Source organism: Fringilla coelebs (assembly GCF_963513975.1).
Source record: "Fringilla coelebs genome assembly, chromosome: 1".
NCBI classification, from domain to species: domain Eukaryota; kingdom Metazoa; phylum Chordata; class Aves; order Passeriformes; family Fringillidae; genus Fringilla; species Fringilla coelebs.
The window spans coordinates 110873911-110890417 of record NC_140028.1 but is presented as its reverse complement, the minus strand read 5'-3'; the positions used below and the strand labels follow the sequence as shown (position 1 = coordinate 110890417).

Genomic DNA, 16507 nt, shown 5'->3' with positions numbered 1-16507 from the left:
AGCTGAGACGGTTGGGATTCTTGAAACAGGTGCAGGAAAATAGTCCTGATCTGTAGAATTCTTTTGCAGAGAAACACGTTGTTTTTTGCTGTTGCAGGCTTCTGTTTTCATGAAGAGATGTTGGCTTTCTCAGGGCTGTGTCAGGCGAAGTCAGGCTCCAGTCTGTGAGGCCTTATACACAGGCCTGTGTTTGCCACCACAGACACCCACAGAAGCTTTTCTGGAGCTTCATTCTGCTCCCTTACCTTGTGTCAGCAGACAAACACAGGAGCCCTCTGCAGAGCTGTACAAATGGCTGCAGTCAGGTTGCATCAGAGCCAGGTGAACAGCAGCAAGGGATGGCTTTGCTGTGAGGAAGGAGAGGTCACTGCAGAAACCACTCGGTTTTCAACGGATGGAACAAGATATCTTGGCACAAAAAAGCTGCAGCTGTACACAAAGGCCTCGACTGCTGCTTTAGTAGGTAGCAAGAGAACAGCAGGATTGTGCTAGATGAAAATGGAGGCCAGGCTGGGAGCTGCCAGCTGCACTCAGGGACTCCAAATTTACTCACAGGAGGAGGTTTCTCCTTGCTTGCTGGAGGCTCTCAGTTGCTCTGTGGGATAGGTCAGCCTTCTGAAAACACAGCAGAGCTACTGGGGCGAGTCCTTCCTTGCTTGCCAGAGTGGGAAGAAAAGGTGAGAGGATGCAGGGAGTGTCACGGGTGCTGGGGGAGTCCCTCTTCAATCCTGGGAAATTGCTGATGGAATCCCCTGTGAATCTCAACAGGGCTGAGGTCAGCCAGTATTCATTCTCCACTCCCAGAGGTAAATGAGAGCTGCAGAAATAGCTGCCCTCAGGTACACAGGGGGATGTGAAAACAGGGATGATGTTTCAGAGAAAACAGCAGCTTCAGCTTCAGGAGCACCAAAGCATGAGAGGTCACAGCAGGTGGGTGAAGGAATAAAAACTGGCCTTACTCAGCCAGGGGCAAAAACTACAGTCATTGCTTTATACTGGGAAAGCAGGAAATGTCCTATGCCTGCTGCAGACAGGGAGTTTTTGGGGTGATGCACTGGAAAACAGTGGGTTTTGGGCAGTGCTGATGCCACCTCACCCACTCGAGGTCATCACCTGCAGGGCTCAGACAACCCTTTAGGGTGGCAGTACATAAATTCCTGCCACACACAGGGCCTGCAGCTGCTGCTGCACCAGGGCTGCTGGCAGGGGGGCTCGCAGCAGCGCCAGGAGGCTGCGGATTGTGCAGTGCTGGTCTGAGGAAGGTGCCGTGCTTGCCCATGCCAGCCCCCACGCAGGCAGCTGGCTCAGGAGGTGGCTGCTGGTGACACGGCTGAAGGGACACTTCAGGGCAGCAGGGCACAAGTGTCCCCCTTGCTCCTGGGGGGCAGGGAGCCAGAGCTCCAGCTGCAGCAAGCCCCTTGCAAACAACTAAATTAGGCCCAGCCTCTCCTGTCTGGGGATTCCCCTTGCACACTCAAGGCAGCAATTTAATTAGCTGCTAAAACCTCCAAGCCGGGAGAGCTGGACCTCACGGACTGGAGCAAATGAAGCCGTCAAACTTTCATGCTCCCATTACCTGCCAGACGCTTTAATCCTGAGTTTAGCAGATGTTAATCCCGGCCCGGGTGACTTGTGAGGAGGAAAGCTGCTCCCTTGAGAAGTCACCCGGGTCCGCAGGGGAAGGGAGCGGCAGGGAAGAGCCCGGCGGGGTGGGAGCGGCCCCGCGGTGCCCGTGGCCCTGAGGGACGGGGCCCGATGGGGCTCGCGGAGAGGCCTGGCAGCTTCCTCTTCCTCCTGTTTGAAGCCGGCTTACAGAAACAACTAGGAGGGAAGCGAGGGGGGAGGTTTTGTTAAAATGTAAACGCATGTTCAAACAAAGCAATCTGTAAACAGGAAGAAAGGAAAGTAGGGCAGAAGCTCGACACAAAGCATGACTCCGAAGACGAGGGGCCAAATGCGGAGGCACAGAGCACCTGCCATTAACAGCGGGCTGAGCTAGGGCCGTGTCCCTGCGCCTCAGATCTGCCTCCTCTACGCTCCTGCCTTTACGAGGAGTGAGTCATCTTGCGTCAGCTGAGGATGGGCTTTATGCAGTTATTTATTTATGTCAAACCCTCCTCCCTACCACCATGCATCCCTGACCGCATCCCCCTCAGAGAACAGATGCTTTATTACATGAGGGCTGGAAAACTCCTTCTCACTTGGCTTTTGCCGAGGCTCCTTGTTTCCCAGTGGCTGGCTGGCAAGGAGACAGCAGGAATGAGCTGCACAGCACCTCACAGGCAGTGTGCTCTGCTTGTTTCGCTTTTTGGACACCAGCACCCCTCTCCCTGCAGGGTGGGATGGAGCAGTGAGCCTCCTCTAGTGAACAAACGTGCCGGGGGATGTTTGCAGACACCAGCAGGCTCCAGCCTGCACCCCCCCAGGCACAGACATTGCTCAGGTGTCGTAGCCTCAGAAGGAGAATGAGACTTTACAGAACAAGGTACTCAAAAGCCAGGGGAGGAATTTCCCTGTTTAGCTCTTGCTGCTGCAGGGGACTCTTCCCACCTTCCCGCTCTCTTTGCTGCTGGGTGTATTTCTGCTAAAATCAACACAGCATCCAGAAGTGGACATGGACCACTGGCTGTATCAAACAACAGTGTGTGTGGTAGCAGGGCCAGACAGACACACACACACACAGACACACACACATGTGTACAACATTACCATCTATTGCTGACAGTTACCAGGAACACACTGGGAACCAGCACAGCATCCCAGTTCACTCTACAGGACAAGCAACTCAGAGCAGAGGTGGCATGTCCCATGTCCCAGCCTCCCAGCCATAGGTAGGAAGGTAGGATGTGATACCAACAGATGCCACTAATTTAAATTTCACACCTGAAGCCCTGTACCTACTGAACTGGAATGATTTCCAGCAGATTTTTCTGATGCAAAGCCAAACTTGGCTCTAACTAGTTATCGATTGCTTCCATAACACAGCTCAGGACTGAGGAGTAAAACACAGAAATGACCTCCAATTAAGGAATTCAGGCTTTCCAGAAGGCAGCTGGGAGGGACGGCTCAGGAAGTGGGGAGGGGTGGTGGAAAGTAAGTTACTCTAAACGAGTTATAGGAACATATTCCTCAGTTGTTGCATCCAACTGTTTCTGGGTGCAGACTTGAATAATTTGTGCATTAAAACTATCATATCCCACAGAGAGAACTCTGATGGTCCAAAAGTCACTGTGCTTTAGCAATGGGTTCAGTGGACCCCAGCCACGCCAAAAGGCTTATTGCAAAAGTGGAGCAAGGATGTGCACACAGCCGTGGGGCAATCTGTGCCATAAATCCGTGGATCACGTTCCATCAGCCTGCACAAGTCACCCTGGCTGGGAGCAGCACCCAAGAAGCATCTTCTGCCTGGAGAGTGAACTCCTTTCGTTTTCTCCCACATCCTCCACATAACCTTGGTGAAATGCACTTGGTTTTACTCAGAGCACCCACAGCTCCACTCCCAACTGGTGTAGGAGTAGAGGTGTAAAATCACACCTTCCCCGCAGCAGACTTAACCCGTACACTATCCGAAACCACACGGCTCAGCTCTGCTCCTGTCCTCATCTCACTTTACATTCAGCACAAGGGCTACAGCTCCCCAGCTGCTGCCAGGCCAGGCAGGAAGGTTTGGAGTGGTTACACAGCCAGCCAGGTCTCTCACACACACAGCTACCTGCTGTAGGTGACCAGACTTGCAGAGCTGCAGCCACTGCCCCAGGAGAAAGTTTCCAGGCAGTCCACATCTCAGTGCTCTGCCCTTGTCAGGATGCTCCACTGGAGAACAATTTAACACCCACAGTGGTTCTGGGCAGAAATTCCCTCCTCCAGCAACATGTCTCTGCAGGAGGCTGTTATAGTGGCTGCCTTCCAGCTGTTTAGGGACAGACCAGAGTGCTGGGAACCATCCGGGACAAAGAAATCTATGCACTGCCCAGCCACAGGTATGCTGTCAGGGAATCAGTTTTAAAGAGACAGCCATGCAGTGTTTTGGGAGGAAGCTAAAGTGGTATTTGGGTTTGAGAAAACTGAAGGAAAGAGCAGCTATTAAGTTACCTTGATCCTCTGATGGGGGTTCCCAGACTCCAGGTGATGAGCAAGGACTGTTTGCTACCATCTTTGCCCCATATTCCTTTCTTTTTTCTTTGGAAACCACCCATGAGTTTCCCCATCTCCTGACCTGGCAGCTCTAACTTATGCTAACCTTGAAGGCCATCATGTCTGCTGAAGATCTACAGAGGATGCATTAACCAGAGACATCTCACCTCCAGCCTCCAGCCACCCCCACAAAACAGCAGCTACATCAGCTCTTGTCTGCTGAGACCTTCCCTGGCCTGAGGGATAGAAGCCTGTCACATCACTGCTTGTGGGACAGGTGAAGAGTGAGAGGGACTCAGAGGGGCCAGAGGCTGGCCTGGAGGGTTGCAATCCCACCTGTAGGACTGCAGAGAGGTGAGATGCCAAGCTGCTTTTCTGGCTGTGGTTCTAAACCATGCACTGCTTTTCCATCCTCTGCTCCAGCTCAGACTGCAGCACAGATATACAGAAGTTCTGTCCCACAGCAATGCCTCTTTCACCAATACTTCAAAAAAAAAAAAAAATCACCTGGAAGTGTGAGGAAAACTGTGCTTCAAAAGATTTATTACATATATTTGTACATATTTTACATGAATGGAATGTTAAACATACAACCTAAAAATCAATAAAAAAATATTTTCATTCGTGATTATGTACTGGCAAACCACTGAAAAGAGTACCTTAGAACAACTTAAGTCAACTTGCAATCATACTGCTCAATTAAAAAAAAACCAAAACAAAACAACAAAACAAACAAATATATTTTACATTTACATTAGACATTGCAAATTACATTCCAATTTCTGCTCCGGGTAATGAAGGAAGGTATCTTGTCCATTACCACTGCACGGACAGGTGGCATTTCAGAAGCTAGCATGGACTTCCCTCTATCTCACTGTGGGCAAGGTTAGCTCTGTAGGAAGAAGCATACAAAAAAAGGGAGTACACACTCTGCTCCCTACCAGCAGGTATCTGCCGAAGGGTGGGAAGAGCCAGAATGAGACTTGTAATCAAGGGATAAAAGTTAACGCTGGCTCACCACTCATTCAGTGCCACACTGCAGCTCTTAAAATTTGTTACAACTAGTTTTTATGTCGCTCACTAAAGCATCCCCTCTACAGCTAAGCCACCTCCCTTCTTCCTTGAAAATTATAGTGCTTTGGCAATATCAGCTAGGGGAGAATTCTTCACTGTATAGTAACAAATATTCCAGCTTCATCTCAATATATACAAGAGCATAGAATCAAGCTTTGATGTCTCTTCCTCTTAGAATTTCACACCTTGAGAGCTTGTGACCAGTCGTGTTGAGAAGTGTTTACTATGCAATATAACATATCAGCATTAAAGGGGACAGATTTGAAGGAAAACAAGAGGAACAGGATTCAGCAACAGATTATGTTCTTGCAACTTCGGGTTACTTACACTTGAAACTCTGCCAAAATCGAGCAAATCCTATTTATCGTTGCAAAATCTTTGCCAAAGCACACCCAAGGGCAAAAGTCTCTCAAACAAACACGCATAGATTAAAAGCTGCCAGAAAGATCAGTGAGTGGGCTGGCTGCCTTCTATGTCTTGTACACTGGCAACTTATTAGATCCAAGACAGAACCAAGTCCAGCCTTTTTCGGGTGCAGGATACTCCTATGGTGGTTTACCTGAGCAAGTCTTCAACAACTAATAATGCCCCACAGTGAGGTCATTTTACAGCTTATCCCATCATCAGCTCTGATGTACTAATTGAGACATGACTTTACAGAACACAAGCAGCTTGGAAAGCCAGACTGTAATTGTGGAGTAAGATAACCAAATGTAATTTGAGAGTATGGACTGGGTTAGTTTTTTTAGCCCCCAACAGGCTAAACCATCTCAAACGTGATTTTAGAAGCAGGTGGAGAAACAGAAACATCACAGATTTTTCATTCAGAAAACAAATCCTGGACATAGTTCTGTTGTGAATTTCTCACACAGTGTTTTGAATGACAAAAAGTTAACTGGTAGGAGCTGCATGAAAAAAAACCACATTTGGCTGGATTGTAGGAAACCCATAAGAAGCCTTCTCACAGTTATAACCTCTTACATCTCTTTTGCTGATGCCTATGGAAAGCCTATTCATATAGGAATATGGCCTAACATATATCTCATCTTCAGCTAGGCAGAGAAGAAATGGACACTAAAATGACTTTTAAGCTTGGAAGGGTGGAAAGTGAATCATCAAATACAGCACTCATCAAAAAAAGAGATAACTCTCCACTAGCAAAGGTGAGCTGGAAGATCCCATAGTAGCACTTCTGCACTCCCAGGTGTGTGGTAGTCTCTCAGCAGGAAAATCCCAACTGCACAGCAGAATTAGTACCAAATTTGCACACGAATACTCCTTCAATACAGCAAAGGGGCTAAAAGCCACAAGAAACTCAGAGAGATCACCGCCTACATCAAAACCAACGTTTTGCCACCATTTACAAAGAGAGATAGTAACATTCAAGTGCCAAGTCCCTTGCTTTTGGTGGAACACGGAAGAAATGGAACAAGTTTCTAAAGCCCTCACGTAGAAAAGGCAGCACACTAAAGTGTTCTTAAGCACATCTCACATATTAAATATATCCCTCCAGAAACACCAAAGATCCACTTCTCTGAATAAAAATTATCTTTCCCATATTTGCTGAGATTTGTTTCCTGGGAGTCTTGTTGTACCAGCTCTCCAGCATTTCAGCAAGGCTTTATTAAAAACTCAGTGCTCCTAAAATTAAGAAGTAGGATAAATGTATAAATCTTGAGATTCAGTCATAAACCCCCTTTACATCAGAGGGGGGAAGCAGGGAAAAAACCAAGGTCACAAGTGTGCACCCACATTTTTGTACATAGCCTACATGTTTTCCATTCCAAAATACCCAGTACACTTACCCTTGATTATGACAGCTAATCTGAATACAAATAAGACCATCTGGTTTTGGCTTTATCCCTCCCAAAAATAAAATACCAATAATTTGTGGTGTGCTTTGTATTTTTGCTTTTACATCCTACTCAACTCATTGCTGAATGCACACACTGCAAGAAAATGAGCTACCTCCTTCCAAAGGGAAGCATTATTATAGATATAATGACTTGTAAGAGCCAGGTGCCCTGTGCTGACAGCAGTCTTGACTCCCTTGTTATTGTACGGGGTATGGTTAAATACAAACCAACTCACAGCCACCTCCACTATGAACTTCAAAACACGAGCTGCTACTGAAGAGACATGGGTATGTTACAAGTTCAGAAAAATCGCACATTTCAAGACAGTGTCAAATCTACTCTTCCCCTGCTGGCAAGCAGCATGTTTATGGCAGTCCTGAGTATGGGAATTATTTCACACCCTTACATACTTGGGGAAGATATAGGCCAGATGACAGAAAATACTCTGAAACAGCACAGAATTGGCAATCTCAAGATATTTACAGGCAAAGAAGCATATCGCACCAAAACTGAAGTTATTGCTTCTTGTGGACAAGTGTGGTGTTCCTTGTTTGAGACACAGGACTTGTTTGGTGTTTATTTTTCCCTTCTGAAGCACAATGAGTTGACATCCCTGTGAGGACATTTTCAAAATGAAGGTGTTGTCTGTGACTAGAGTTGTGCCTACAGCATGGTCATCACCAGCTGACGGTGACAGAAAGCTTACCTAGGTGAGTTTCCACTGGTGTTTTCAAACCCAAGCATCGCTCTTATGCTTCCAGGGTCATTCCAGGCTTGGTCTATGTTACAGGTTTGGATACAAGAAAACCTCCCATTGTCTTTCAGAAGAGATTTATGGATACCGAGAACATCAAACTAAAGCTGACCTTGTATCAGTTCCTCAAATAATCCAAGGAACTGCTGCTCTACTGTGGTGATGGAAGCAGCAATGGACTCTTGCCTGCAAAAGCATCACCAGTGCGATGGCTAGTGACCTGCTTTCCTAATACTGTTTCTAAACATGGGACAATAGTCCTAACTGCTGGGTCTTTAAATCAGCTACTTCCATTCTGAATACAGAAGATGAAGGGTTTTGAGGAAACAGTAAGTGAACTAGAAGTATGAACTACCAAAAACTGAGCTCAAGTTGTACGCAGATCTATGTTTCTTGTATTTACGTACTTAACCCTCAAGCCAAAGACTATCTATGACCTCAGAGCACAGGACATCAAAACACTGACCTACCCCCTTTACATGACTACAGGTGAGTTTCTGCAGGCATGAAGCCAACAGTAAACATTGCAATCAATGCAAATCAATGCAAATGGAAAAGTTTTACTTTCAGAAGATATCAGGAGTTTAAAACATTGGGAAAATGGGCCTGCAGGCAACACCACTATCTGAGTATCACAGGTGCTGAAATTCCTCATCCCCTCCCTCCCTCCCCCAAGATAATACAAGGCAACACAAATATTCTCGTTGAAAAAGGACTCTGTACAGGGAATGACTGTACATTTGATGTGACTACAGAATCGAATGTGTGACAAAATGATTCTGCTCCCACTGAAAAAGAGAACTCAACAGGGCCCCATAGCTTACAGGTTCAGCTGAAACCAGTGATGCAAGCCCAAAATTATAGAAACTGCACTGGCAATTACGACAATTATCTAGTTTGGACTCCTTTAGATTTGCAGCGTAACAAAGGCATTTTACAGAGCAACATTCAGGAGAAAATGTTATCCAGGGAAGAACTGCTCCTCAAGCAAGATGGGAGAGTTTAGGAACATGAAATGCACTTCTCCAGATAGCAGTAGTTGCTCCTGTTCTTTGCCCTTTTTGATATAAATCACAGCAGCAACAGAGAGAAATGTGTACTTAAAAGAAACAAACAAAACAAAGGAAAAAAACCCAAAACCCAACCAGAATTATTTATGTACATGAAAAAAAGTCTGAAGTGTTGTGCAACTTATTTTAACTATTGAAATTCACTAAGAATACTGTTGCTAATAAATATTCATAAAATCTTCCCTGTGTTGTGAAATTCAGAAACGACTACGATTAATTCTCGATATAAAAAGTATGCTTCTAAACCCTGATATCTGTTCCAGTTCATTGTCTTTTTAAAAAAAAAAAATATTAATTTTAACTGTGATACTTTGTGGGAACTAATACATATCCACAGTTTTACTCGGTGTACCCACCCAGAGACATCCTGTGTTTTGTGGAGCTCTGGTATACCAATATAATACAGTAAAATAATAATAAATTAAACAAATGCAGATGAATTAAAAAAAAAAAAAAGAAAGAAAGAAAAAACCCAAACTAAACAAAAACCCACACTGTCAAATGCTGGTCTCCACATGAAGACACCAAGGGTTTAGATGCAATGTACTACAGATCCTGCGACCGAAAAACACATTCAAACAAGGAAACATGAACTTGCGCATGTTCGAAAAATAAACACAAATCCCACCTCTATGTAATCTCACCCATGCCTAAAAAACCTCTCCTCGTGCCCACACTTGCAGTTATTCATTTACACCTCAGGAGGCAGCCTGGAGATGAGAGTAGTACAATAAAATAATCACCTGAAACATCTTTAAAAAAAATACCCGTTAAACAAATTACCTTAACTGGCAGCACTTAAAATTGGTAATTCATTTCTTTTTCCTATTTTAAAAAAAGTTGCATAGCTGTAAGATTTTGCTTTGCTGCATTTCTTTCTGTCATTTTGACTCATGAACAATAAGAGAGACGTTTTAGTTACTTAAATAGCAATACAATGTGCAGATTTCAACAATCTCTATAGCTTGATCAATATAAATTAGTTACCTGTCTTGGTTTTACTCTTTGGACTGCATTGTGACAAAGGTTTAGTTACAAAACTTTGAAATACAGTATTCCTACACAGAGCGGGTTATGTTTTCTGTTCTTGAAAAAAGTGAAGAACGTAAAACAGGGTGTGAATTCAGTAAATTAAGGTCACACTGTTAGATTTTATTTAGTTTGCCATGTACTGTTCTTCAGCCAACGAGAAGGTGAAAACATTCCCACTCTGATCTGGGGCCATCCCCCTGCAAGGGTCTCAGATAGCACGTATCGAACATCTCCACTTCCACTGGAGGCAGTAGGAAACATGTCCAATAACTCGCTTCTTCACAGAACCAGAAGTTAGGCTGAAATTTGGAACTTTGGCCTTCGATACAAAACAGTGTCAGTAATGTCTCTGGGGAGTCGATTGTTACAGGATGTGCAGCATTTTCAAAATCCCTGTGTGTCCTTTGCATGAGTGTTTGGTATACTGAGCACTACTGTCAAGTAATGGTGTCTGCAATGCTTTCTCCGTGTCACTGTCCATCTTTGCCTTTTTCAGCCACAAAGAACTAAGTCTCAAGCCAGGCACGCTGGGTTCAGCAAGAGAACCTCACATCTCCTATGTTTTCTGATCAGTGGAAGCAGCTGTTGGAAAAGCAGAGGAGAAAATACCATTATTTCAGTACAGGAACCATTCAAACAGCATGAGCACAACAACTGAGTTTTCCTTCCCCTTTTTTCCTAAGTCCCCAGTTATCACCATCCCTGCTGTGGAAAAAGCAAATAGAATTTAACATGAGGCTGGACAGCCATGAGCATGTACAGAGACACAGGTGTTCACGAACAGCATGCAGCCTTCTGCCACAACCAGAGAATGGGGGCAATATAGGAAATGTGTTTGGCTATTAATTTTGGCAACACTGCCCTGAGATTAAAACAATTATCTTGGTAGCATGATATCTTCCTTGAGGTTTTCTTTGCTAGCCCTACAACACAGACACATGAAGCAACATGAAACAAATGCACAAATAAATGCTAGTCATGAATACTTCAGATTTTTTTTTTTAATTTCCTTCAGAACAACAAAACCAAACTCTGAGCTACCAGATAGGATTTCAGATATCTCTGTTTCTCTAAGAATTATGATTGTTGGTGTGCTTCGCAATGCTTAGGGGCAATTATTTAATGTAAGATAAAGTTTCTGAGTCAGTGAACTGAAGAATAAAACTATCCTTTAAACTTTTAACACAGATTGCAGATCTGCAACCATTAACACAAAACATAAGCTGGAAAAATGCAAACTGCTTTGAGATGGGATAGAAACATGTCAACATTTTTTATTTATTTACATGCTTTAAACATTCTGGAATGCATTAACATTAAGGCAGTTTTGAAAATACCTAGTTTCAACCTTTTAATATGATTCCAAAAGCCTTCTGTCAGAAATATATGCCAGTACTCACAGAAAAATCCAAAATTACATAACTGTATTATTTCAATTTTGTTTCATTTCTATGGAAAAATACTCTAAGAAAGTTAATGCTAAATGTTTCTTGACACTGACTTACCACTTTCCAGTACTAAAACTGGAAAGACCATGCCATCCAAGGATGTAGAAACTTTCTGCCTATATTGCAATATACATCAATTCTTACCGATTAATATTGTAGTTCGGAGACACAGTAGTAAATTCACAATTAAAAAAGAAATAGTACAGTTATTTCAGGTAATCAAGATATTTATTGTTGGAACATAAATAAACATTACCTAAAAATATGAATCTTGTCTTAATCTGATGGATGCTCAGGGCAAGATCTATTTACTTCAAACCATTCATCTATGCAGCTGTTGGATACATGACAAAAAATGAGAACAATTGACATGAATATGAGTAAGATTTAGCAGTAGGATAGGAATATAAATTGGTTTCTCCATTTCAATGACTAGTAGAATTTTATATTATACAAAGAAGTATATGCATATACACACATCACTGGAAAAATTAATAACCCCAAACCACAGTAATATTTGGGTATTAAACATTGCTGAAAACCTTAATTTCTTAAGTGTTAAAATTTTCTAAGGAAACATTTTACAAATGACAGATTTCATACACAGACTAATTAGCTACTAACATTATGATCTTGCTTATAACATTCACTGACATTTTACTTTCTGTAAAGTACAGACACTTATTAAAAAACAATTTGAAACAGGTTAAAAAACCAATCCCCCCCTCTCCCTGCCCAACTCTATTATCATTTGACAAAACTTAAGCCCACATGACCTAAGCTCCTCAGCCATGACACACATTCCTTCCCCATCCAGGTGATTTTCCAAGAATGAGAAGCTTGTAGCAGGGAAAATTAACTTCAAATACATTTGGTAGAGATGGAGAAAGATGTCATTTAAAAAACATCTTTAAGACTGCTACTGCTGTTTCTTTGTTATTTTTAAATGTAAAAAAGCATCTAAGTTTAAGCACTTCTTTAAGCACCCCTTAAGAAGAGATACCCCATAAATGCAACCTCGTGAAATTTTACATCCATCCTAAGGAATACTTGCCCTTTATGATATATGCAGAGGCAAGGCAGCCGTGCTATAGTATCTCCTTGCTGCAACTCTTCCAGGCATATTGCACACTCCCCAGCATCTTTACTCAGCACATCCTCTGAGGAAAGAGCACAAAGTGAAATGGTTAAGAATCAGACTACTACAAGCAAAACATTCTTTATTCAGAACATCAAGGACAGCTATAGAAGAAGGTATTTTTTGTCCTGCAGATAGGCAAGGATCAGTGACACACCAAATGACTGAAGATTCATGATGAGAACCCATGCTCAGTTTTAACTTGGAAGTTAAGTTCAAGCCTGAATGTAACATTCCTCTGACAAGGTGCTTGGTAGGTAAATAACTAGGTAGCTTCTAAACACTTAGCCTGTCATTTGATTTTTCTACTCTCCTACTCATCTCTCTTGTATACATCTGGCTTTCTTCCACCAGCCTTGCTGGTAACTCATTTCACACCTTCAACTTCTTCTCACCACGCTAGCATATTCTATATCCCATCCACCTTCTTCTCAGTGTAAAGTATAAAACTGCAAACTGTAGGAATGTGAGATTTCCATGAAGGAAAGGTCATTGCTGTATAGCTCCAATGAGTCCTAGAGACTGATTTTTTTGCAGCATTACCAAGTCCGAGAACAAAGGAGAAAAAAGTAAATTACTAGTAATGCAAAAGAGTTGGCTTTCACTAAAACATTTCTGGGGAAACATATTATTTTTAATAAAAACCTTCTCTCTTGGACACTTCTCTTAGCCAGAATGTGGGATGCAGAATTCAGTCTTAGCACAAACAGAAGATCACATAAGGCCCTCTTTGCCAGATACAGATTAGAAGTCCCTGTTAGACACAGCCTCACACTCCACAGGGCATTCCCAACAACAGACCACATAGCAACCAAACTGGCAGATCAGAAAGGAGCACACTTGGCAAAGTAAGTCCACATGTTCAAGTTTCCATAGTTTCATGGGAAAAGCTTCCTCTTCATTCTTCAAAAGGCACCTCAAGTGATTGCTTATGGAGAGTACCTTTTGCAGTTATGACTGAGAAACCAGCATCTCTATGCTGTTCTCTCCTGTGCTGTGGCTCCATTGCCACTGGCATTCCAAACACAGAGAATGACAGACTACTAGAAAGCTACCATGGCAGCAAGAAAGTAAAAGGAAATTAGGTCTACATTGTTTCCATTAAATGATAGTCAGCTGTCTTGCAGGTGCTTGGGGTTCTAAAGCAGTGCTTATTTCAGTCTCCACTACATTCATTGGTTATGCTAAAAATCCTATATAATGTCATGTGTGTAGCACCTTCATGAAGATGTGAAAAATATCTAGCATGAAGTGAACTATTATAAAGAAAAATATTCAAAACAAAAATATAAACAATATACATCCACCACAATGAAGAAAATTTTAAAATGTATTTTATGCACAGTAAACTCCTGCTGTTTGATCAGAAACTGTAAGCTTCTCAGAACATTAGAGATACTCGGGAGACAAGGTCATTTAAAACAATAGAAAATATTTTAAGAACTCTTACCTGTCAACTTGCCCAGAAGAGGGTGCTAAGGATAAATACTTCCTTGAGGTTGGATTTTGGTATTTGGTTGTTTGGGGTTCTTTTAATACAAAGGTATTATAATATCTGACCAGGAGGCAAATACTCTCCAGACACTGTCTGGCTACAGAGATATCAATCTTTGTCTGATGCTGTCAGACTTCATCCTCCTAGACCACCTCTTTGCAAAACTTTGCAAGAACTCCTGTGAGCAGTTCTCACAGTTAGGTTGTAGGAAGCAGCACCATTAATAATTCAAGCATGTATCATACATACGGAGCACACTTAATAAAAGCAACTTTTTCCACAGATTCCCTTTATCAGATCAGCAGCTGTTACCCAAACCAAAATGGGACTAAGATACCTCTAGTGAATTAAATCCCAGTCTCGCTCCCTCAAGCACTCTCAAGAGGGAAGCATTTAGTCAAGCTTTGATAAGAGAAATTGAAAAGCTGTCCGATAAAAACACAGTTTATAAAAGAAAGCATTCCTGTGAACAGCTTTTCCATCGTTCTCTATTGTACATCTCTGGCTTATCCTGCACTCCCCAGACTGCACAATGCTTGGGTCTGAACTCCCACTGAGCGATTTAACAAGGTTCTGCACCTTTTGGCTAACATTAGGGCGTGATGCCAATTCAAACATTTGTACCTCCCACCAGCCCTGGCGTAAGTGTCTGACACTCCTTTTATTTTCCCTCCAGTATTCCTGTACTCTCCCTTTTGCCAGTACTTGGCCCTGCTGCACAAGTCCCTGGCAAACAGCTTGCTGCCCTCCCTGGCTTCACCCCAGGCTTTCCAACTGGGACGAGGCACCAGGCACACACTGGGTTTTGCCCAGTCATGCCAGGGGGAGCGGTGCGAATGACGGCTGGCACAGACGGAACCTCAGAAACACGGTGCAGCTCTGCCATCCCTGCAGGAGAGGTTGTGTTAACAGGTCTCAATGCTCCTCTTCCTCTGAAATAATGAGGAATCAGCATTCCCTACTTGTGTAAACCTCATGAATCCCACCTAAGGCTCCTGTGAATAAACACTGAAGGTATGAGTACAAAAAAACAACTGCTCTAAATGCCCATGTGTAACTTGCATATTAACGTACTCCAAACCCATATAATTAAGCTTATCATAAATTACACACATAGAGTGACGACAGCAAAACCAATCCTTCACAGACTTATGACACCTTGGATCTGACTGGCTTTTGACCATTTTAGGTGATTTGGATCATCAATCTCAGACAAAGAAAAAGGAGTGAATAATCCAGTTAGACCTGGATCCGGTCAGAATTTGTTCTGCACTCTCCTACACCAACAGTGGCTTGTATCAGATGGAAGTCAGTTTAAGGGCCATTTAACAATGACTTTTAAACATATCTCTTACAGAAAAATCTGTATATTTTGCACAGAACCACTGCAGTCCGAAGAGGTTTTTTGTTTTCCTGCAGCAGAGTGATTCAGCAGATACATTTTATTTTAAAATTTTTCCCTTAAAAAACCCAAACCAACAAAACACACAAACCAAAAGAAGGAGTAAAGCAGGTTAAAACTTCATCAATGTTATGATTAAAACATTTATATCAGTGTTTTACCTAAATGAAAGTGGGAACTTCATCAATGTTATGATTAAAACATTTATATCAGTGTTTTACCTAAATGAAAGTGGGAAGAGGAAATGAACCACATTTTTCCATTTCACCCACATGTGGGTACATACACAAATACCACACCCCCACATCCAAGTGCACTGCCCCTAATAGGAGGCAAACACTCCTCCACCTTCCCAGCTACTTGAGCAAGTACTCAGTAGCCAAAGACTGGTGTCAAAGATGAAATCTAGCAAAAGAGCTTAGTATTTCCCTCCTGAGTCTGCTCAAATACTTCTTCCTCTTCTCCTCTCTCCCTGGTTACTACTTAACTTTAACTTTGGGTTGTCAGTAATTTTTCCTCCTAAGCTTCTGCTTTTATCTTTACTGGAAAATAAATTCTGTGGCATTTCTGCATTTATAGCAAGATAGGTAGTAGAGGATTAAAAAACAGGCATTCTGGAAATTTTGCACATACTTTACCAATTAAAAACTTTCTTAGAACTTTTGAAAAGACATCTAATAATTATGAAAGCCACTAAGTCATGATTAGGATTATAGGCAATATCTGTGATTAAAGTGTCTTTAAACTAAGGACTGCAAAAGCATATGCACTGCATACCTTCTGGATAAGATAATTAAAATCTGTTCTGATGCTTTTTGTTTTGACTTTTAAAACACAGGCAGATATAGCCCTAGGCTAAGAAACTTGAAGTCACAAATCATGGAGATGTCAATATATTTTGGGAGCTATCACTTTATAGCTGCAGTGTTGTACTTCACTCTGAGCATTCACTGGAAACAGAACACTAAGTTAGAAACACCTTGGCCCAATTCAATATGACAACTTTTCAAAATGTGTGTATTTTTTCTAAAATTTAAAACCTTAAATGTCCATGGAAGCTGCCATCCCAACTAGCTTATCTAGTGAAGGACACCACAAAGGTCA

The 16507-nt window shown here is 42.5% G+C and overlaps 1 protein-coding gene across 1 annotated transcript in view; it reads right to left on the bottom strand.

Moving 5' to 3' along the window:
- Positions 1 to 8509: 8509 nt before the first annotated feature.
- ZNRF2 (zinc and ring finger 2) overlaps positions 8510 to 16507 on the bottom strand; it is a 54869-nt gene continuing 46871 nt past the window's right edge. Inside the window, 3 exon segments of the mRNA XM_084203310.1 lie at positions 8510 to 10502; positions 11625 to 11702; positions 12423 to 12528. Coding sequence (XP_084059436.1) covers positions 11645 to 11702; positions 12423 to 12528 — 164 coding nt within the window. The 3' untranslated portion in view covers positions 8510 to 10502; positions 11625 to 11644.